The sequence below is a fragment of the Rhineura floridana genome, chromosome 3, assembly GCF_030035675.1.
Source record: "Rhineura floridana isolate rRhiFlo1 chromosome 3, rRhiFlo1.hap2, whole genome shotgun sequence".
Taxonomy (NCBI): Eukaryota; Metazoa; Chordata; class Lepidosauria; order Squamata; family Rhineuridae; genus Rhineura; species Rhineura floridana.
The window spans coordinates 86,271,601-86,296,318 of NC_084482.1; the positions used below are offsets into that span (position 1 = coordinate 86,271,601).

At 40.6% G+C, this 24,718-nt stretch overlaps 1 protein-coding gene across 2 annotated transcripts in view; it reads left to right on the forward strand.

The window, feature by feature from the left end:
• DOCK2 (dedicator of cytokinesis 2) overlaps window positions 1-24,718 on the forward strand; it is a 459,036-nt gene that overhangs the window by 415,026 nt on the left and 19,292 nt on the right. For both annotated transcript variants that reach the window (XM_061616811.1, XM_061616812.1), the window contains exons 43-49: window positions 4,415-4,499; window positions 6,258-6,344; window positions 6,806-6,982; window positions 7,117-7,200; window positions 12,715-12,852; window positions 22,464-22,591; window positions 24,252-24,426. In XM_061616811.1, coding sequence (XP_061472795.1) covers window positions 4,415-4,499; window positions 6,258-6,344; window positions 6,806-6,982; window positions 7,117-7,200; window positions 12,715-12,852; window positions 22,464-22,591; window positions 24,252-24,426 — 874 coding nt within the window. The remainder of the gene's footprint in view (window positions 1-4,414; window positions 4,500-6,257; window positions 6,345-6,805; window positions 6,983-7,116; window positions 7,201-12,714; window positions 12,853-22,463; window positions 22,592-24,251; window positions 24,427-24,718) is intronic.

Consider the following 24,718-nt stretch of genomic DNA (forward strand, 5'->3'; position numbering starts at 1 on the left):
TAAACTGAGGTTAGCAAGAGATGTCAAAAGCAACAAAAAAGCTTTCTTCAGGTACATCCGTAGTAGAAGACAGAGAAAAGAAATGGTGGAACAGCTACTCAGTGAGGACAGCAAAATGATATCAGATGACAAAGAAAAGGCAGAAGGCCTGGGAAATGTGGAGTTGAAGGGACAGGACTGCAGCTTGAAATTGATAGACAAATGGTCAAGAAATACCTAATCATTTTGAATGAGTTCAAATCTGCATGGCCCAATGAACTGCATCCTAGAGTATTGAAGGAACTGGCTGAAAAACTCTCGGAACCACTGTCTATTATAGTTGCGAAATCATGGAGGATGGGTGAAGTGCTGGATGACTGGAGGAGAGCTAATGTCCCTATCTTGACATCAATCCCTAGCCTGACATCAATCCTTGGGGAAATTTTGGAGCAGATTATAAAGCTGTCAGTCTGTAAGCACATTGAAAACAATGCAGTGATTACTAGAAACCAACATGGATTTATCAAAAACAAATCCTGCCAGACTAATCTCATCAGCAAATCTTTTGACAAAGCGCTCCATGATATTCTGATTAGCAAACTAGCTAAATGTGGGATGAATGGAACAACTATCAGGCGGATCCACAGTTGGCTACAGAATCATATTCAAAGAGTGCTTATCCATGGTTCCTTCTCAAACTGGGGGGAGGTAACAAGCGGGGTACTGCAGAGCTTGGTCCTGGGTCCAGTGCTCTTCAACATTTTCATTAATGATTAGCATGAGGACGTATAGTGAATGCTCATCAGATTTGCAGATGAGACAAAATTGGGAGGCATAGCTAATATCCTGGAAGACAGAAACAAAATTCAAATGGATCTTGATAGGCTGGAGCATTGGGCTGAAAACAACAGAATGAAATTTAACAGGGTAAGTGCAAAGTTCTACACCTAGGAAAAAGAAACCAAATGCACAGTTGTAAGATGTGGGATACTTGGCTCAGCAATACTACATGTGAGAAGGATCTTGATATTGTTGTTGATCACAAGCTGAATATAAGCCAACAGTGAGATGTGGTTGCAAAAAAAGCAAATGCTATTTTAGCCCTGCATTAACAGAAGTATAGTTTCCAAATTGCATGAAGTCTTGGGTCCCCTCTATTCGGCACTGGTTAGGCCTCATCTTGAGTACTGGGTGCAGTTCTGGACACCACACTTTAGAAAGGATAGAGACAAACTGGAACGGGTTCAGAGGACAACAAGGATGATCAGTGAACTAGAAACAAAATTCTATGAGGAGAGACTGGAGAACTGGGCATGTTTCGCCTTGAGAAGAGAAGGCTGAGGAGGGGTATAACACTCTTCAAGTACCTGAATGGTTGCCACACAGAGGAGGGTCAGGATCTCTTCTGGATTGTCCAAGGATGCAGGACACGGAATAATGGGCTGAAGTTTCAGGAAGCCAGATTTCGACTGAACATCAGGAAACACTTCTTAACGGTTAGAGTGGTATAACAATGGAACCAATTCCCTATGGAGCTGATGGGCTCTCCAACACTGGAGGCATTCAAGAGGCAGCTGGACAGCCACCTGTTGGGTATGCTTTAATTTGGATTCCTGCATTGAGCAGGGTGTTGGACTCAATGGCCTTATAGGACCTTTCCAACTCTACAGTTCTATGATTCTATGATTTTATGATCCTCAAGTAGCCATCCAGTGGAGATTTTCATATTGTCAGGGCTCTGTTGACATCAACTCCAGGAAATGGAGTTTTAGACCCATCAGAGGCCCACTGTGAATTGTTTGCAAGGCACTTTGAGGGTAAAGTTGCTCGCCTCCTTAGCAATCTTGATACCCCATCCATATATACTGTACAGTAAGAACATAAGAACATAAGAAGAGCCTGCTGGATCAGGCCAGTGGCCCATCTAGTCCAGCATCCTGTTCTCACAGTGGCCTACCAGGTGCCCGGGGGAAGCCTGCAAGCAGGACCCGAGTGCAAGAACACTCTCCCCTCCTGAGGCTTCCGGCAACTGGTTTTCAGAAGCATGCTGCCTCTGACTAGGGTGGCAGAGCACAGCCATCATGGCTAGTAGCCAATGATAGCCCTGTCCTCCATGAATTTGTCTAATCTTCTTTTAAAGCCATCCAAGCTGGTGGCCATTACTGCATCTTGTGGGAGCAAATTCCATAGTTTAACTATGCGCTGAGTAAAGAAGTACTTCCTTTTGTCTGTCCTGAATCTTCCAACATTCAGCTTCTTTGAATGTCCACGAGTTCTAGTATTATGAGAGAGGGAGAAGAACTTTTCTCTATCCACTTTCTCAATGCCATGCATAATTTTATACACTTCTATCATGTCTCCTCTGACCCGCCTTTTCTCTAAACTAAAAAGCCCCAAATGCTGCAACCTTTCCTCGTAAGGGAGTCACTCCATCCCCTTGATCATTCTGGTTGCCCTCTTCTGAACCTTTTCCAACTCTATAATATCCTTTCTGGATATTATATTACAGTGAGGTGTCCAGTGCAATATCTGCTGTAGCTTCTTGGGATCAGTTTCAGTTGATGTGGCCTGATGACATGGACAAGTTGCTTGTGACAATGTGACCAGCAACATGTTCTCTTGACCCTTGTCCTTCTTGGCTTATTATAATTTGCCAAGGGGCTATGACCGAGTGGATCCAGGGTATGGTCTACGCATTTTTGTGGGAGCAAGTGGTCCAAGCTGCCCTGAAAGAGGTGGTGATCCAACTGCTCCTGAAAAAGCCCAGCCTGGACCCATTGGTTTATGACAACTACTGCCCAGTCACAAATACTCCCTTTTTAGGGAAGATGATTGAGAGAGTTGTGGTGCAGCAATTGCAAGTACTCTTAGATGAAACAGATTATCTTGACCCATTCCAATCTGGGTTCAGGTCTAGTTATAGGACTGAATCGACTTGGTTGCCCTGATTGATGACCTTTATTGGGAGAAGGACAGGGGAAGTGCGACCCTGTTATTCTTACTTGATCTTGATACTACCAGGGTATCCTTTTGAGCCGATTTAGTAGGATGGGTATCAGGGACACTGTTTTACAGTAGTTCTGGTCCTATCTCCAGGGTCATTTTCAGAGAATAGCATTGGGTGATTGTCTTTCTGTTCCCTGGCAGTTGTGCTGTGGGGTGCTGCAGGGTACCATCTTGTCTATGAGTTCTACTGTAATGAGAGAGGGAGAAAAAACTTTTCTCTAATTATTCAATGCCTTATTTTATACACTTCTATCATGCCACCTCTTAATTACCTAAACTAAAAAGCCCCAAATGCGGCAACCTTTCCTCTTAGGGGAAACCTGTTACAATAACTTGCATGTATTTTACAGTCAATATGATATTCTGAAATCATCATAAGCTAAAATATTATTTCAAAAATACTAAAATAGACAACATAATCATTTTGAAATAGAAAGCAAGAAACATCCCCACCCCAATATGTTTTCCCTCTATTGGAATGAGGTTTTCAGTAACGAAGAACAAGGAATAACATTTTTTTACGTATGAGATTTTTAAAAATAGAAATGAACAGAACATAGAAGTTAATTTCTAAAGACACAAATTCTTTGTATTAGCTGTTATTGTTTTTGGTTGAACATTAAAGGAGCTGAGTTTTATTTTTGTTATGCAGACCATGGGACATCATTAAATAACATGGATACTGGTACTTTGGCATCATTTCCATGAAGACTTTTTCCCCTTCAAGGCTTGCCTACCCTTTGCAAACCAGAGTTGTTTTATGGCTTCATGCTTTTGAGTGTCTAGATTGCTGCACTGCGAATGAAATTGTCACAAGAGGTGATCTTGTTATATCTGCAAAGTAGTGGAAATATCACATAAACCAACAAGGAAAATATCATCTCCTTCACCAGGTCATTTACAGCTCACCATAAAACATAGTGCTTTATATGTATTCATAAAAAAATAAAATAATGGAGGAAGGATTGATAGATTGGCAACAAGAAGCAGTATCATCTGCAGAGTGAGATTTCAGCAAATTGTCAATTTAGAATGGTTGGATGGGCTTGTTCTTTTGGCCTTAGAATATGTTGATGTCACTATTTTAATTTTTCTCATTTTTTAGAACTTTACTAAAATTAAATACAATGATTTGATTTTGCACTTGGGACAACAATGCCAAGCTGCCAACTCCTCCTGTTAGATAATGCAAGCTTCCTCCCCACCCCAGTTTTCTATGTCCCCACCCCTTCGAACAGCTTCTCAGTCCTCACTCCAAGGGAGCATTCCCCTTGTAATGTGAAATAAAAGCGGGCCTGAGCTGCCTATACTGACTTCACTGTGCTTTAACTCAAACTATAAATTAAAATTAATTATTTTACAGGCACATTCAGTCAAAGATAAAGCTACCATGCAATCAAAGAGTCTTGTAATATTTCTTTTCTTTCAGCTTTTATAAGTCTAACTACGTGCAAAGATTCCACTATTCAAGACCAATCAGAAAAGGGTCCGTTGACCCTGAAAATGAATTTGCTGTAAGTATCTTTTCAGTTATGTTTTCAGAATGACCAAGATTACATGCATTAGTTGTGCAGAGGTGATGTATGGTGAAGGGCCAGCCTGAACCACAGGCTGTGTTAAGGTAAAGGTAAAAGTGTCCCCGCACTTACAGTGCGAGTCGTTTCCGACTCTTAGGGTGATGTCTTGCGACGTTTACAAGGAAGACCGTATATATGGGGTGGGTTTGCCAGTTCCTTCCCCGGCCTTTCTTTACCCCCCAGCGTGTGCTGGGTACTCATTTTACCGACCACGGATGGATGGAAGGCTGAGTGGACCTTGATCCCTTTTACCGGAGATTCAACTTCCTCCTTCCGTTGGAATTGAACTCCAGCAGTGAGCAGAGCTTCGGCAGCGTTACCGCCACTTACCACTCTGCGCCACGGAGGACAGGCTGTGTTACCAGCAGAAAAACTGGAATAAATGTACAAATGAAAGGAGAGAAGGATGCCTCAAAAGATCCATTAGGGCCAAGGGAATCTAGTCTTCTCAGACAGTTGGTTCTTCAGAGCCAAGCAGTATCCTGAGCCCAGGCTCACCTGTTACTTTTGGGATAAATGTCATTAGTTTTGAGCCTGGAGAGGAAACAAACTCACCATGAGTTTCTCCAGACTATGTGGGATGCTGTCACTAGAGATGACATATCCAATATTCCTGGTGGGTAATCATTATTGAAACGATGGTTGATAATATGATAGCTTCCCTACCTTGATGGAGGTCTCTGAAGCCAAGCCTTGCTGTGCTCTCCCTGCAGTCTGTGATCCACTGCTGACTTCCTGCTAAAGTGATCTGAGCTTCTAGGGCCCTCCCTGTGGCCTCCACTCCTGCACTTATTTAGAGCCAGAACAAGTATGGCTATTGCTTATATTACATTTTTCAGATACAAGAGGATTTTTGAGAGTTGTCCTGTTGTTGAACAGGTACACAAATCTTACTGACATGTGACACCAACCTATGCACAATTACTCAAAAGTAAATCTCACTGACCTCAATTGGATTTACTCCCATGTAAGGTGGTAGTCCTATACACATTACCTTAGTGTAGATCCTACTGAATTTGATGGGACTTTTGAGTAACATGTATAGGATTGCAGTCTAAGTAAAACATGACTCTGATTCACTAACATATCTATATATCAGAAGCAGCCCTTGGAACAACCTCGCAAACCTGGTGCCCTTGAGATGTTTGAGACTGGGGTTGATAGAACTTGTAGTCCAAAATATCTGGAGGGTACCAGGTTGGCAAAGGCTGCCTTAATTGTAATTATGCTTAGAACTAGAGAACTTTAAATATTTTATTTGCATCAGCTGTTTATTGTTATTGATTTATAGACTGTTTAAAGCATACTTTATAAAAGACTTTTGACATTCTGTAAATATCTATTATATAATATATGTTGGGTATAAATACATAACATTCAGGCTAGAGGAAGCAATAAATGATTTGTTAGTTATATAATACAACAAATCTTTTGCTCCAAGTAACCCTGGTTCAAAATCCAATACACTATTTACTCCACTAAATTGTTTTTCTTTTAGTGTTTGGCTGTCCCTTTGTGTTTACAGTTTGCATGACAGTGTCCTAGTTTAGAACTGGGTTTGTAAAGACAGTTGTAACGTTGATGTTGAGAGCAGGAAAGCTCCCTGTTATCATGTACATTGAGTTCCAGTATGCCCTTCATGTCCTAATAATGTAGTTTCACTTATGCCTATTCCCTCTGTGTGTCTTTTAACAGTCTATGTGGATTGAGAGAACATCCTTTGTTACGGCTTACAAACTTCCTGGAATCCTGCGTTGGTTTGAAGTTATGTCTATGTCGCAGGTATGTACAGTATTCTGATTAGTACATTGTTGTTGTTATGAATTCTGATTAGTACATTGAATTCTGATTAGTACATTGTTGTTGTTATGTGCCTCCAAGTTGACTACGACTTATGGCGACCCTATGAATCAGCGACCTCCAAGAGCATTTGTCATGAACCACCCTGTTCAGACCTAAAGAAGTCCTCTCAACACTGTGTTATTTCAGTGGAAAACTTAATGAATCATTATGTTGCCAATGAATTTGTTCTCAGTACTTTACAAGACAACACAATATATGTTGGGTTTCTGCTCCCCTCCTGTGCTTTTTCATAATATTGGAAATTCTGCTTAAATTAAAATAAGTTTTTGAGTTGCGTCTGCATTATGAATGCAAGCTTCTCTCTATTTTTTTAAAGTGGATCCATTTAACAGATACATTTCAGGTGACACAAATGACATCTTTGATTTCTTACTCCACAGATGACCATCAGCCCATTGGAGAATGCCATTGAAACAATGTCCATGACCAACGAGAAGATTTTGGCCATGGTTAATCAATACCAAAATGATGAGAACCTTCCAATTAACCCTCTGTCCATGCTTCTGAATGGAATTGTTGATCCAGCAGTTATGGGAGGGTTTGCTAAATATGAAACGGTAAGGTTTTTAATAGCTGCTCTGAAAAGTAAAACAATGCTTTGATTTATTACATCAGCAACATAATCTTGGAGACATCGTTGTTTGTTCTAATGTTAGGAAGAAAGACAGAATGGTCTGTTTTCTGCTTGCAGGCTTTCTTCACTGATGGGTACATCAGGGACCACTCTGAGGATCAGGAGAAACTAAGCAGACTTAAAGACCTGATTGCTTGGCAGGTAATACAGTACTGGACACAATTCTCTGAAGTGTTTTATTCTTTCCTTCACACTTATTGATCTGGTTTCCAGTGGAGCAACATAATGTGGCTTTACATGTTCCTCATTAGCCTTTAATAAACCTTGTTTCCTTAACAGCATTAGTTGGGATATAAGAGCAGCCTGATTAGTTGGGATGACATATTTTGGGCATTTTTTGCCCCAAATATACTAACTCCTGATCCATGGGTTCTTGTGGCAAAACCAGTGAACCCAATACAAAGGAAGTTATTGGAAATTATGGGAATTAATAATGGGAATTATGTTTGTCATGATTAACTTGTTCCACCCATTTCAGTAGAACTTGAACTAATAACTTACTTTCTCCTCATTTCGTCCAAAGTACCTTTTCCTACTGTGAAATATCCTGCAAAACCAGGAAAAATGATAGCATGTAAATAGTTCAAACTGGCCTCTTTCCTCCAAAGGCTGATTAGGTTTTACTGGCTAATTTCAAAGTATCTTAGGATGTGTACATCTAGATTCAGGGGCCATGAGGTTCCATTAACTTGCTTCTTTCTGATGTTTTGCAATATACAGGGAAGGAACATGTCTTAGTGTTTTAAAACATGTGTACAGATCACATCTCAGGCTGTAATCTGAGGCAGTTATAGTTGTGGGCAGAAGATAGATCCATGCCCAACTTGAGATCCTTTGAAAGTTTTTACTACAACCAGATACAAGTAATAGAACAAATAAGCTGCTTTTTCCAATTAATATTGGCATGTCTCTTTAGCCAAGAGACTGGGTGCAGTACAAACTTCCAAAATACCTCTAGTGCTGTGATTGGACCTCCAAAGCCTATGTATATGTCTGCTTAGACTTACAGCCTTAAGAAGTTTTAATAAAGTAGCTCAGCAGTGATTTCCTAAACTTCTGTTGCAGCAAATCTTTTTAAGATGCTAATGGAGGGTCCTACTATTTGTTCAATGTATTATATGCAGTTGTGAGAACTCACTGGGATAAAAGTGTTGATATCCCACAAGAAGGAAAAAATCATATAAGAAAAAAAAAGAAATCCCTTACTTCCCCTACTAGGGTTGGAAAATGGACTATAGCTGAGGAACCAGCAATAGTAAATTGTCATACTATTCCCATAGCACATGTTCTGTAGAAACTATTAAAATTAATTCTTCTCATTTCCAATAGTAATGTGTCCAGGGATAATTTACAACTATTTGTTCTTTGCATTCATATTTTCCCTTTTGCAGAAGCAAAGTCCCATTTGTGCCCTATATACAAAGGAAACTAATTTTCTTTTGAGGAGTTGCTTAAAAATGCTTTTTAGGATGTGGGATTGTACATTGACCCTTGTCAGAAATAACTGCAGAGCAGATTGCAGAGGAAAGCAGGTAAAAAAATAGTACAGGAAAGGAAAATCATCCCAAACCTCCTATGAGGCAGTGAACAGGATTTTTAAAAAGACCTTCAAAGTGATATTTCACTTTTTAATAGTATAACTCTGATTCAGCAAGGCAGAAAAATAGATTCTGATATGGCTGACACTTTTGCTGAATTTTTTGAATAAAGATAGAGGGACTAAGTGTTCCCACACAACTGCAAATGGTGAACACAGAGAAGAAAGGTTTGTATCATAAAAGCCATCTATCTCTAATCCAGCAAACTCCAGTGCATATGGATCTCTGGGAAGCTCCAAATATACATGGAGTTGTTGCATGTGTTGGCCTCCACACTGATTTCAGTGTCTGATTAGGTCCAATGGGATATAGGGGTCTGTGCAAGCAAGAATTCTGTGGACCTATCAGAGCATAATTTATATAGATGTTATTTCTCTTCTCCCTAATGCTTTATCAATGTTTTTTTTAAAGGAAAATATTTAAAAAATACTTTGCAGTTTTCTCTTGTTTTCAAACAAAGGGATACTAGGTGATAGCATAGAAAGAGCATAGCTTTAGCTCAAACCTTGGGGGAAATATCCTTTGTAGGTTCCTTTGTTGTTAGCTGCTACAGTGCAGGGTAGGTGGGTGACATCTCCTGGAAATATCACTTCTATTTTTATGTGCTTTTCACACACTTAATGTTGCAACAAAACTAGATGAGGGAAGTAGCATTATGGTAAAACTTCCTTTTCGTGAGTTGAATGCTTATTGCTGTCAGTCTGTTCCTGGCTTAAGCACCAGCAATTGTCCGTTTCTTCCTTCCTTTGTTGAAATGTGTATCAGCAAGAGAAATAGAGTTTGCTGTAAAATAATTACTGAGTGTTTATTCTGTGGATGCCAGAAAATCTTCAGTCTCTGTCATAAGGAATCACTCTTTCCCTTATTTAGATGTCTAAATATTCATGATTTTCTCTGTTCTAATAGGGCATTAATTTGGGATTAGCTCAGTATCTGTGGGGGAGTTTATACATTACATCTTTAGCAGCATTGTTGTCATGACCTCTATGGCTGCTTATATATCTTTTTTACTGAGAACCATGCAGATCCTTTATCCATGTGGTTAAGATAGATGGTGTAGCCTCCAAGAGGTCTTCTGTATCTTTAAAGGTTGTGCAGGGGGAAGGGAGAATTGCAAGAACACCTGCACTTGGCTGACTTTCTCTTTTCCTAAAGATACAGGATCAGTCTCAGGCCCTGAACCTGGCAACCCTATTGCCAAATGTTACAGAAATGGAAGATAAACTTTTTGCCAAAGGCAGTATGGGGCCAACCAAAAGGAAGGGAGCAACCTTTACTGAAGGTGAAGTGTTAACCAGGCCTGACTCTTTAAAATGTACCTAGACCCTCCACTTCACAGAATTCTCCATGAGCCAGCTAACAAATTGATCACAAGAAGCAATCTTTTCAACACAGACTGAATATCTGCTACATGCACAAGGTTAAATGCATTGGTGAACTGTAGCATATTTTGCCAATTATCATACTAATTTGGCCTAATTAAGCATACCCTGGCATATTACGGAGTTCGAAGCCAATGGCCTAAATACTGAGTCCTTGCTCTCAATCTGTGTATTAAAAATAGATGAAATGTAATAAATCATCCCTCCATCTAAACATCCAATTGTCTGTGACCATCCTTAAGAAACAAATGATAGAAATAGAATAATATGGATTTCCCCAGGAAAGTTCTACCCTCCCATTGTCATTATTATTTAGAATCTCCTTCCAGTTTACAATAAAATACCAAACTGCTGTGACACTTTTTTAAGGAAGTAGACAAAAGTGAGTTGGCAAATATATTACAATTCACTAATAGGCAAAAAAAATCCTTGTGGTTTAAGAACGTACCTATAGCCAATAGATATTTCTATCAAACTTTAAAAAGCAGGGAAATTGGCAACTATAGTGAATGCACCAGGGGAGCAGGAGACCTGACCTCCTCTCTGAGATATTGTACTGCCCTACAAATTTTAAAACTGCAGTTTGGGTTGGTTTTTCACAGTCCAATCCACTTCCTGTATAGTTTGGAAGAATTTTATAATATGTGCCTCTGAGCATATGGTGAGAGGGGGAAGGAGGGGGAGAGGGGAAGAGAAAAGGTAGGTTTGATCATTTACATGCCTATTGAGTTCAGTGGGATTTCCTCCCATGCAATCATGCTTAGGATAGGTGAAACTGTCCACAGGGGAGGAGGAGAAGAGGAAGGAAAGGAGGGCTGGAGTGGGGAGAGGAGAGGGGGTAGAGGGAGGAGGAGGAGAAAGGAGAGAAGAAGGAGAAAGGGAGGAGGAGAGGAGAGGGAAGAAGGAGAAGGGAATATCAGGTATGATCATTTGCATGCTTATTGAGTTCAGTGGGATTTACTCCTGTGCAATCATGCATTCCCCCCTGGGGATGGGGGAGGAAGGGTATGGGTAGGGAGGGAGGTGGAGGGGAGAGGGGGTGGAGGAGGAGGAGGAGGACAGGGAGGGAGGGGAGAACATTGGGTGGGTGGGCAAAGGAAAAGCCCCTTTCCAAAAGGAAAACATTGTTAATAGTTTCATTATTTTTCAGGGTTTCACCTCAGCTTTTTATTCTACAGTAGACACATGTAGTCTCCCACCCAAATTTACACCAAATGTGTCCCTGGCCACATCCACACCAGACATTTATTCCACTTTAAACAATCATGGCTTCCTCCACAGAATGCTGGGAAGGGCAGTTTGTGAAGAGTTGTTAGGAGATGTCCTATTCCCCTCACAGGGCTACAATCCCCAGAATTCTCTAGGAAGAGGGACTGACTATTAAACCACTCTGGCCACTGGAGCTCTGCCAGGGGAATAGGAGTCTCCTAGCAACTCTCAGCACCCTTCACAAACTACACTTTCCAGGATTCTTTGGAGGAAGCCATGACTGTTTAAAGTGGAATAAATGTCTGGCATGGGTGTGGCCCCCTGATTAACCAAGCCAAATAGCTGTTAGTCTGGCTTTTAGAACACTGAGTTGGTTCTTACTGACCATGCCTGCACTTAACATAGACTCCAGTGGTAATTTTCTTTAATCAATTAAAAATCAGCCAACATCAACTTTGCTGGACTGGCCATGTTGCTCGAATGCCTGATCACCGTCTTCCAAAGCAGCTACTTTACTCCCAAATTAAGGATGGAAAATGGAATATCGGTGGACAGCAAAAGAAGTTTAAAGATGTTCTCAAAGCTAATCTAAAAAAATGTAACATAAGCATCGAGAACTGGGAAGCCTTGGCCTGTGAGCATCCCAATCGGAGTTCGGCCATTATCAAAGGTGCTATGGACTTTGAAGAAGCATGAGTACAGGGCGAAAGGGACAAATGAACTAAGCAGAAGGCACATCAAGCAAATCCTCATCGTGACCATCTTTCATCTGGAAACCTATGTCCTCACTGTGGGAGGCTGTGTGGATCCAGAATTGGCCTCCACAGTCACTTACGGACCCACCGTTAAAGACCTTATCTTGGAAGACAATCTTACTCAGCCATGAGTGATCGCCAATGATGAAATGACTGACCATGCCTGCACTTAACATAGACTCCAGTGGTAATTTTCTTAAATCAATTAAAAATCAGCCATGCATTTTTTTAACTTTTACTCTGCTGCAGATGAAGGTCAGAGTGGAAGCAAGGTCAGTAATAGGAATACATGTACTCTGTGAAATGGCTGATTTTTAATTAATTTCAACAAATTATGAGACCACTGACAGAAAAAAGTCCAACAGGGGTCAGGATTTTTTTCTCTTGGTTTAGACTTTGAACTCTAGATTCTGTCTGAGTGTTTTGTGTATCGCCATGAAAACTTAGAGGGTAGTTAAACAAGCATTTCTGAGTTCAGGACTATAAGTTTTGTAAGATTTTGTTTTGAAATGATCTTATGAGAAGAAGCAGAATGGCATTGGGAGTTTTTCAATTTAACATGGCAGAATGTGAAAAATCCATGCTGGCTATAGTATACAGCCAGTCTTGTGGCTGTATAATTCTCATCTATGTTATTGCAGTCAGTCTGACATATTCTGTAGAGATCAGGGAGGTAACATGGCTAATATCCTTCCTGCTGTTCTTTCCCAGATTCCTTTTCTTGGAGCTGGAATTAAAATCCACGAGAAGAGGGTTTCAGATAGCCTCCGTCCTTTCCATGAGCGTATGGAAGACTGTTTCAAGCACGTAAAGGCCAAAGTGGAGAAACAATACGGAGTCAGAGAACTGGTAAGATTTTTTCCTTTCATTTCTTTCTGGCCTTTTAACTTTTATTTTAGCTGTTCGCAAGGGGGGAAATGAGGACTTTCATATCATAAAGCTTGGCCTGTGATCTAATTAAAGGCACTACAAATTTCATCCAGTAGCCAGATGACCTCAGTTGTTCCCTGAAGCACTAGACTTCACTTTGAGGAGAGCTAAGATCGTTTCCTGTGTATGAAAGTTTTTCTATTTAGAGAGATGGATACAAGCCTTATGAAAGTGTGTTGGCCAAGACACAGAGCTCCCCCTTCCCTTTCTCTATAATTTTTAATAGCCTAGAACTTTGATCCAGACTGAATATCCAGGAGTCCTAATTCTTGGATGATTCCAGCTGTTTGCTGAATCTGCTTCTGAAACAGGCTCCATAATAAAACAAATGCATTAGCTGTGGCTAAAATGGTAACATACAAAGTCTGCGGAATTGAATTAGCTGCAATGTGCTTCTGACAGCTCTTGGAGCACAGCCAGCACTGAATAATTAGATGAAATGTTTGATAGCATTAGGAATGAGAGGGTTGATGTGTATGGAATAACATTTCTGCTCTTCACTGGAACACATTCCCCTTGCAGATTTTAATGGTCTGATTCAGTTTTACTGAAGAAAGGCTTTTAGGTGGTGCATTTTGAAGCTTATTCTTTGGGGGGAATTATATGGCCTAAGTCCTAAATAATGACAATTATGTGTGTGTATGAATTGAAACTTATTAACTTTCCCTCAATCAGTTTAATAAGTAAGCCTGCTTCATAACCCATGGTTTGAAGTTGGTTTGTTATGAAACTTACATTTTTTTGTTTTAAACCTCTGTTTGACCATACTGCTAAGCTGGGATTCAGTAACAGTGAAATTAAACTCTGCCAAAGTCCTCCTCCTAGCCACATGTGAGGAGGAAATAGGGTGCACAAGCCTGACACTTTGCTTGGGTGTGTTCAGCCTTATCCACATAGTGGCACTAAACCTTGGGATTGTATTCAGTGTGGCACTAAGGAGATAGTTTTGTCAGCCCAAGCACTTCTGCTTGCCTGACATAACAATCTTCCCTCACCACCACCCCCAGCACTGTTTTGGGAGGTTCTCCTGACCCTCCAGAGCAGATTTGGGGAGGAGGAGAGAAAACACTGCGCTAGCGGGAATCCTTGCAATGGCTTCTGCTAGTGCAATGAGATAGTTGGATATGGCACCATATTTTCTCATTATATGCAACCAGTGTTATCTTGTCACTGTCAAGTCAGCTAAAATACATCTAGGTCCTCTTGACTGCATTTGTTCTTTGCCTAAACTCGAATAGATAAAGGTTAGCTGTTCTCACAGGAAGCGTGGTAAAAATAGATCCCAATTGCTGATTTGTGTTTTATTGCAAGCTCAATTAATTTAACTGGGGCTTTAGCAAGCCATGGGAAAGTCACAGAGTCTGATTGGTAGTATTATACAATCTGACATGAAGTGCATTGAAAAGGCAGCAGACCAAGTCCAGTGTTTTAAATATAAATCAAACAACCAATGTGGCTTCTTGACCCTCTTTAGATACAAACATTTCCCAGTTTATTTCTGCTGAAATTCCACATTCATAGCAAAGCATTGATGAAGTCATTTCCTTTGAGTATATGTGGCAAAATAAATCATTTCATCACTTCTGAATAAGCGCCTCATAAATTAATAAGCTTGGGGAATGGCAATATTTAATATATCTTCCAACATATATGAAATCCTATTGATTTGAAGAGCAGAATGCTTCTGGTTTGGTCATCTCTCTGGTTGGCTGGTATGTGCTGTTTAGTTTTGAAAAGCACCTGTGCTGATTGTGTCTTCTCGCTGCATCTTGGGTTCACAAGATGAGAAGCAATTCCACTAGACATAAAATGTAAAATGTATTTGAAAATAAACTTGGAAGCTCTAAATGGCTTTCCTGAGTCTCTTGCCGGAGGTGGCACTCTGAGTGATATGAGACAGTGTCAGAATGGAGTCTGAAGTATGAGGTTATATACCAATTTCCATACAGGTTTCATAATATCTCAGAAATCATTAAAAAAAGTCCTTCAAATTCAAGTATTACACTCAGGAAGGTGGCAGTTTTTTACATCATATACATATTGAGGATAGCTTCTTTACCTAAATGCTAATGAAGAAAGATCAGCCTCTTTGATAATGTTATCTGAAAATAAAGAGGGTGATCCATGTTCAAAATACAGCTCAGTCATGGATTGTACTAGCTAAGCAAATATTACATTATCTTCTTAACCATGCAGACTAGATCTTCTGTGGACATCCTGTGCTGCTATAGGCAGGCTTTCTCAGGCTGATCATTGGATAGATGGACAGAGTTCTCAGTCAGCAAGAATTATTTTAAGTACTTGGCTCTTTTTGTTTTCGGTGTTTGCCCAGAAAGACAGAGACCCCTGCACATTATCTAGTTCATTTTGTGAAAATAAGAAGAGAGATCAATCTACTGAGTTTCTCGCTGAATAACTGAAGTATAAATAATATCTCTCTAAATCCTGAAAGATTACCTCTTACATACCCAGTCAACCACTGTGCTCTGCAGGTGAGGGCATCTTATCAGAAGGTCCATTCCTCACAACATAGGAAGTTTTGGAAATCCATCCCCTTAAATATTAGACAGGTACCATCTCTGTTACCTTTTCGGTGCCTGCTGAATGTTGGAATATGTGGTTCAACTCAAACTGGTGGGTTGGGTTTGGATGGGGTTAAAAAGTGTAGATACAGAGGAAATCTCCTGAATCCTAGGCTATACCTTTCCTTTGATCTCCTGCTAACTCTTCCTTCCTGTGTAACCTGTTATTCTTAGGATGCTGACCACATCTTTTGGTTTCTTCATTCTCAGAGAGAGAAAACATCTTCTCTTTGTCTCTCTCCTCACAGCATGAGGGTAAACACTAGGCTTAGTGTATGCATCTCCAACTTAGCTAGTTAGCTAGAGGTATAACTCTTTCCTACCAAGTATGTACTTCCAGAGTAAAGTAGGTTTTTTTCTTATTTTGAAGCTTAAAGTCTCAGTGTGACTAATTCCAGGGAAGGTGTAATATTAGCAAGGAATCAGACAGGCAAAGTTCACTCAGGTACTTTTTTGCTACTCTGCAACAGGTTGATGGAGCCCAGGTCTGAGTAATTCAAGGAGTTTTTGTGTTGTGAATCAAAGAAGCTAGCAAAGACACTTGGAGTTTAGTCAGTAAAAAGTTAAGTCTTTTTCTCCATGGCTACCATGGAAGAAAAGCTAAACATTGACAGACTTTCTCCTGGAAACTGGAAGCTCTGGTCATTTTAAATTGGATGCCACTTGAGGCAAAAGAAACTGGTGTAGGTGATCAAAGACCCAGAGCCTGGATTGAAGCCTCAGAAGAAACAAAGGAATCTGGACAGAGAAAGGTTAAAAAGCTCAGGACCTTATAGTGAAATGTGTAAGTAATATACAAATCCCTTTGATTATTAACTGTAAAAATGCCAGAGAGATGTGGAATGCAGTAAAGGAAAACCACCAGCCTAAAGGGCAAGGGCATCTTACTAAGTTTATAGAATTGACCCAAGGAGTGGCTGAATGTAGTATGAAGCTGGATGGCCTAACAAAAAACTGCTGTTTCTAGATTCCCTCCCAGAATCAATGATTTTGTCTGATATTTCGGCAACAGTGAAAATCACTGACAGAAATTGTATCAGATGTTTGGGAACATTTTTTTCAGAAAGAGGAGAAAAATGCTGTAAACAAAAATGCAAACACCTTATTCCTCAGCAAGGTAGCTGCTAGCAGAGGAAGGCCAGTTATATGCAAATCCAGTGAACAAAAGAAACAAACAAAAGGTGTTAAAGGCAAGGGCTGTTTATTGTGTGGTTTACAAGCTCACTGGAAAAACCAATGTGACAAGAGAGGGAAGTTTGAAGGACAAAATAAAGGATTTAAAATCAAAGACAAGAAAGATTTCAACAGTATGCAAGTTACTCATGTTGAAGAATGTAATAATGATAATAAAATTTATATAGACTCGGGAGCAAGCAAACATGCTAAATTCAACAACAATGTTTAAAAGTCTAACCCCACATGCAGGCTGTGTCAAAGTTGCTGACTCATGTACAAGTAACAGGGGAAGGAACTGGAGTGTTACTTGCCAGACACCAGGTGGTGCCAAAGAGACTTACCTTAACAATGCTGTCTGGATACCAGGACTTTCTAATGGTTTAATTTCAGTGAGCGAGGTGACCACTAGATGGTGTTTAGTGCTATTTGAAGAAGATTGTTGCAGAATTACTTGAGATGGTGTAATTATTTGTATTGCTTCTAAGAAAAGATGGATGTATGAAGTTGACCAGCAGAGCCCAGAGACCAATATTGTGAAGGACTGCTGTAACAAACAGTGCCTACATTTATGGCATAGAAGACTTGCACATGGAGATATTGCAAAAATTAGTACCCTTCAAAAGAAGAATTGAGTAAAACGCATGAAAATTGAACTCTGCCAAGGAAAGGGAAGATGTGTATGCTGTGCTAAAACTAAAGGCACAAAGCCAAGTTTTCTTAAACAAAGAGAAAGGAAGACAAAGCACCCTCTAGAGTTGGTTCACAGTGACATTTGTGAAATGCTGGTGCGTTTACATGGTGGGAATTGATTTATTGTTAGTTTTATTTATGATTATTCAAGATTCACTATAATCTATATCCTGAGGGAGAAATGCATATGCTTCAGAAACTTAAAGAGTATGTAGCCATGGTGACCACCAAATTCCAGAGAAAGCCACAGATACATTGTTCAGACAGTAGGTGGGAATATATGTCTCATGCTACCCAGGACTTTCTGCATGAACACAGGATTGAGCACCAGACCACTGTACCCCATAACCCTGAACAAAATGGCATCTTGAAGAGAAAATTTGGAACCCTTATTGAGATGGTGAGATGGTAAGATCAATGCTAGAGGATGCCAATCTCTCACAGAAACACTGGGGGGAAGCGGTGTGTACTGCCACCTACCTGCAGAATTGTTTGTCAACAACAGCAAATGGCAACAAGACTCCATTTGAATTATGGCATGGGTGCATACCCAGTTTGACTCATCTAAAAGTGTTTGGATCAAAGGTGTAAAGTCACATACTACATCAGAAAAGAGAACCAAACTGGACAACAGTACAAAGGAAGGAATCTTGGTTGGATATTCTACAAAACAAAAGGGATACAGAATCCTAAATCCCAAAACAGAAGAATTGAAATCCAAAGAGCTATCTGCTTTGATGAAGGTGAATGTGCACTTCAGCCAGAAGGGGCACCATCCCAAGACTATGACTGTGAAGAAGATAATGTAGAAATACCAAACAGTAATGCAGATTACAACAACATGACAGTGCTGGAGGACAGTGAGGAATCTGAGCAAGAAGAAGATACAGAAGAAGGGGAACATGCACAGCCAGAAGAGGCAGCAGAGAATCCTGCACCAAGACTCTTTAACCCCATCATCAGAGGTGTACCTCCACTGATACTGTCCTATCTCACAAGGGCTGAAGAAGTGCCAGAGCCAGAGCTATGGGAAGAGGTTGAACGCCTACCCAAAGTAGGAGAAAAATGGAAGAAAGCAGCCTAGGAACAGCTGGAGGCTCTTCACAAGAACAAAATTTGGACACTAACCCAATTACCACAAGGAAGAAAAACAACTGGATATAAATGGATCTTCAAAAAGAAAGCAGATGCTGAAGGCAACACTGAAAGATACAAGGCAAGATTAGTTGCTAAAGGATATTCACAAAAATACGGACGGGATTACGATGAAATGTTTGCTCCATTAGTTAAGCATACAACAATCAGGACACTTTTGAAAGTTGCTGCCAACAGGAAAATGCAAGTAGAGCATCTAGATGTAAAGACTGCATTTTTGCATGGTGGGATAAAGGAAGATACCTACATGCAACAACCACCAGGGGTTGAAATACCCAGAAAGGAAACACTAGTATGCAAACTACAAAAGAGCATCTATGGACTGAAACAGGCTGCAAGAGCATGGAATGAGAAGCTAAACCAAATGCCCTTTAAAGAAGCCTTGAAAGAAGCCTTGTATAGATTCAAGAACAACAAATGGACTTATTTTTTAATTTATGTAGATGATCTATTAGTAGCTTACCAGAGTCCACAAGACAAGCAAGAGCTAGTAAATCATCTAAACAAGGAAGTGGAAGTGAAATGTCAAGGTGACATCACATACTACCTTGGAATACAAATTGAAAGAGAGGAAGAGGGATCCTTTCTACTAAACCAAAAACAAAAGATTTAAGACCTACTTGAAAGTCTAGAGCTGAAAGATGTGTATGCAGCATCTACACCAATGGAAGTAGGATACTTGAAACCAGACCAGAACAATCAACCATTGGACGACAATAAAAGTTACAGGCAAGCTATAAGAAAACTCCTGTGCATCAGCACAGTAACCAGACTAGACGTGGCAGCAGAGTGGGATACCTATGCAGAAGAACCAGCTCACCAACAAAAAAAAGATCGTGAAGCAGTGAAGAGAGTGGCAAGATACCTGAAAGGCACTGCAAACCTAAAACTAAAGCTATCAACTATTCAAGATCCCAAGCTCCTGGGATATACGGACGCTGACTGGGCTGGAGACACCAAGGATCGCAAGTCAGCCAGTAGAAACCTACTGTGGGCAGTCACATATCTTCTGGGCGAGCCAAAAGCAAGAGACCATAGCACATTCATCTACAGAGGCAGACTCTGTATCAGCTAATGAAGCACGCAAAGAAATGATGGGGCTATGCAAGCTTCTATGAGACCCAGGCATATCTGAACCAGAGCCTATCAGAATACTTGAAGACAATCAAGCTTGCATAAGATTTGAGGAATCAGAAGGACTAAATTCTCACATGAAGCATATTGATGTGAAGTTTCACTACCTAGAAGACACAAGGGAAAAAGGACTTCTAGAGATGACCTACTGTCCAACAGAAGAGATGACAGTTGATGCATTGACCAAGCCGTTGGGCAAAGTTCGACACTAGAATCTGCAAGGCAAGATTAACCTTGTAGAGTGAACCAAGTTCTCATTAAGAAGGTGTTTTAGAATATGTGGTTCAACTCAAACTGGTGGGTTGGGTTTGCATGGGGTTAAAAAGGGTAGATAGAGAGGAGACCTCCTGATTTCTAAGCCGGTGGTTCCCAACCTTTATGAGTATGGGACCCCCTTTGTAAGCTCAAAAAATGTCGTGACTCCCCCATGCTAACTGCACTTTTAGTCTCTGTTAATTGAAAAAATGGTGCATGGCAAAATCATATCTCCAAATATCCCTTTCCATTAAAAGCTCCCTACAGACAGGGAGGTGTTGCTTTCTTTTCTTAATGCAAAGATCCAATCAACTTGGTGTCCCCTCACACACACACCCCAAACACACACAGTCTGAAGATGTAAAGTCCTGTCTCCCAACACCAGTGGGTTACAGTGTTGGACTAAGAACCAGGTTCAAATCCCCACCCAGCCATGAAGCCCACTGGGTGACTTTGGACCAAACATAGTCTCTCATCCTGACCTATCTCACAGGGTTGGTTAAGGATAAAATGGAAAGGGGGGGGAACCATGTGTACCACCTTGAACAACTTGGAGGAAAGGTGGCATATAAATACAATAATAAATAAATACATACATACATACATTTCTGCTGCAATGCCAGGATCCCAACCTCAGCCAACCTGCTGAGCTTTCTTTTCTTTTCTTTAAATAATAATCAAGAAGCAGCAATGTGTTGGTGATGGGGATGCTAGATTGTGCATGCAGACAACAAGATGCACAGACTGAGGAGGGGGTTACTGCCTTTAGGCCTTGGGATGATCATCAGAACTGATGACTTGGTTAGTGTGCACTTGGAGAATGAAAGTGGAGCAGAAGACAGATCAGCGCACGCACGCACACACACACACACACACAAATACACCTGCCCTCCTGCAACCATGCAGGCGTGCATGCATTCGGGCATGTGGGAGGAAGGAAGCCCTCAACTGCTGCAGCGTCTTGGAGAGAGAGATTGGAGGTGGAGTGTAGGTGGAAGAAAGGAGGGACACTGGCACACACACTTAGCCTCAGAAGTGGAGGGTGAGCAAGTCCTGCGCGTCCTCACTGCTTCTTGGCTCTGTCTGGGCTGAAGGCAAGATCTGGGCGGCCTCACAAATAAGAATAAGTTTTAAAAGGAGGTGGCAGCGAAGCAGGAGCCAAGAAAGGCAGGCAGGCCAGCTGCCAGGAAGAAAGGGGGAAACAGCCTTTTCTTGCAGCCTTGCTTCTTTTTGCTTCACGAAAAGCCCTCTCTTCTCGTTCTGAGCAAGAGCGGCATCAGTAGTGGCAGTGCGAGGACACGGGAGTTGGCAATTGTAGTCCCCTCTTCTTCCTGGAATTTCTACCTTCAGTCTCCTTCGGTGTCTGCCATGTGTTTTATAGGCAGATACCTGCCCTCGGCGTACCTGAAAGATATCCTGCTGCTTCAGCAAAAGTCCTCCCCTCTGGTGTGGAGCAATGGGGAGGTGTTGTCTGCAGCAGAGGTGAGGAGCAGGCAGCATTGAGCGAGGGAAGACTATTTTTTTTTTAAAAAATAAAAATTAATTTCTTTACTCTTTGCGGCCCCTTCAGATTACTTCGTGGCCCCTAGGTTGGGAACTACTATACCTATCCTTTGATCTCCTGCTAACTCTTCCATCCTGTGTAAACTGTTATTTTTAGGATGCTGACCACATCTTCTGGATTTTTCTTTGTTCTCTTGAGAGAGAGGGAAGACATCTTCTCTTTGTCTCTCCTCACAGCATGAGCGCAAACACTAGACTTGGTGTTTGCATCTCCAACTTAGTTAGTTAGCTAGATGTAGAACTCTTTCCTATCAACTATGTACTTCCAGAATAAAGTCATTTTTTTCTTATTTTGAAACTTAAAGTCTCAGTGTGACTAATTCCAGGTGTAATATTTAGCAAGGATTCAGACACACAAAGCTCACTCAGGTGCCTTTTTGCTACTCTGCAACACTGAAGACCTTCCTCTGTTAACAAGGCTTTTAAGTAGAGACCTTATCCCAGTATCTGTCTGTGCTGGAATTGTTTTTTTAAAATATTTTTAAAGATTCTTTAAAATATGTTTTTGATAAATTTTTGAAGATGCTTTGTTTTAATATGGTTTAAAGTCTTTTGTTTTTAAGACGTTTGCTGCCCTGGGCTCCTTCTGGGAGGAAGGGCTCGACATAAATTTAATAAATAAATAAACGAATAAATAATAAGCCACAGTAGAAGCACCAAGGTAGGGAGAAAAACATGATCAAATGAGGGGGTGCATTAATTTGCAATCACTGAACCCTGTTGGGCTCCACATTGTGCTACCCTTATGTTTTCAGCATATGCTTCAACTATTATCTTCCAAGAAAAAATGGTTTTGTAAATGTTACAACTGAGATTAAACCAAAGGTTAACGAATTCGGGGTATATTTCTTTTACTGAGGAATGTTGAGATTGATCTGTTGTAGCTCCTGGTACATTTTGCCTCCTCACTAAGGCAGATAAACTCAAAACTTTGTTCATGGCTATTTCCTCCCCCCCCTTACATCCCCTATTAAGCCGGATTTTGATGACAGTCGAGTTGGTCGGCCAACATCTATGCTGAGATCATATCGTCAGATGTCTATTATCTCATTGACCTCCATGAATTCGGACTGTGGTACACCAAACAAGATTGCTGCACAAAGGTTAGTTTTATATTGACTACTGTCCTCATGGACATGAATATGGACATTGCAGGAGTCTTTCCAGGATGTAACTCTTATTATTATTATTATTAGTAGTAGTAGTAGTAGTAGTAGTAGCAGCAGCAGCAGCGCAGCAGCAGCAGCCGCCTTATATAAAGATCTAAAGGCAACTTAACAATACAAAGTAAGATTTTTTTGCATATATTAGAGCATAATAAAAAATGATAATATATTAATTCCCAGATAAAATGCCTGGGAGTAGAGAAAGGTTTTGGCCTGGCTCTGAGAAGATGTCAGCACCAGCCAGGCCTCCTTGGGGATAGCATTCCATAGTCAGGGAGCCATTATTTATTTATTTATTAAATTTCTATCCCACCCTTCTCCCAAAGGTGCCCAGGACGGCACTACTGAAAAGACCCCCTCTTTTGTAGTCACCCTCCATGCTTTAACAATGATGTGGGCAGGTTTTTATGGGAAGAGACACTGCATAAGGGTTCCAAGCCATGTAAGGTTTTATCGGTCAAAACCAGCATGTTGAACTGGGCCCAGAAACATATTGGAAAACAGTGCAGCCAGCCCAGAATCAATGTTATATGTTTGGACTGTCTTGTCCCCATTACGAGTCTGGGTGCTGAATTTTGCATCAGATTGCAGTGGCTTAGTGGAGAAAGGTTTTTAATCTTTTAGATTTTTTAAAGAAAATCATTTTAATACTAAAAGCTTCGTCTAAAATTAGCATTGGCAGTCTGACTACATTGATAACTGGTTAACCTTTGAAGACTTACTATTTCTCATTCCAGCACTACTTGCTACTTACACTGCTTTCAGGCGTCACAGGCATGGCTATGAAAATATATATATTATACAGATGATATATGTGCTCCTTTTTTTTTAGAAAGAAAGAAAACATGATAACTTGAAAAAACTGTTTTTCAGATATAGGTGTTGTCTTCCTAGATTATCTGACTATATATCTTAAGTTAATACTGTGACTTCTGATTGAGCACCATTGTCCTCCAAAGTAACATAGGAAGGTACCCTAATGATGGTGCCTACTATGTTCTATTAATTAACACATACAGCTAATGTAATGTCCTGGAGCTACTACATCACCAGTAGAAATGAAGAAATAAAGCTTGGAATTTCTAAATCATAATGAACAGTTGCTGTTATCTTGCAGATAACAACAGATTGTTTCTGTTATGATGCAGTAAGTTTGTATTACCACCACTATTTAGAGCAGGGAGTTCAAGTTTTGTTTTGTTTTGTTTTTGGTGCCAAGCTCACCCCTCTCATCCCAATGTGATATTCAAACTTATTTTAGTCATGCCTTCAGTCCGAACTCTTCACTACATCCTGTATTAACTAACCTCGCCAGGATCTTCTGAGGCTACCTGCTTTATATCACTTCTTGTTCCATTCCCATTCAGTTACATTTGTGCCACTACAAAAAACAAAAACCTTCCATGATGATAGCTTTCCCTAACCTGTTCCCAACCTGTTTTTACCCTCATTTTCTAGCCTCCTCCATCACCTTCATGCATATGTATCCACTTGTACTCAAACTGTTTTATGTATTGCTACATAGAATCATCTTTCAATATAGGTGCAGCGTGGTGGGCAGAATAACTAAGAGCTTTGCTTTCTTTTACATCTGCAGCTTTGAACTGGAAGTCTTGTCTCCAAAGGCAACAAAGTCAGTGTCAGATGAGAATGTACGCATGATAAGCACCCAGCCTGAAGTTAAGCTGAGAAGGTGCAGGAAGAGAGCAAAGAGAAGCAGTGTGGTATTTGCAGATGAAAAAGCATCACCTGAACTTCTTGACATGAAATGCGTACGTTGTTATAATAGGGTACTCTTATTATAATCCTGAAGTACAAGCTGACAGTTTCATATTAGACATATGTCTTCTGGAGAGTGTGTGTCCCTCAAAGTGTCAAAGCTTGTATTTAATTGCAAGATGCGACACCCAGGTCACTTTGGTAAGTGGTGAAAGATATATGGAGCATGCACGTGAAGCTGAATAGTTGTGCTTAACAATCATAAGGTCCAGGAATACCACCTGACCTGAACTTGATTTTTGTTTACTTCTGGCCACAGATGTCCTGTTTGGTGGGAGGTTGTAC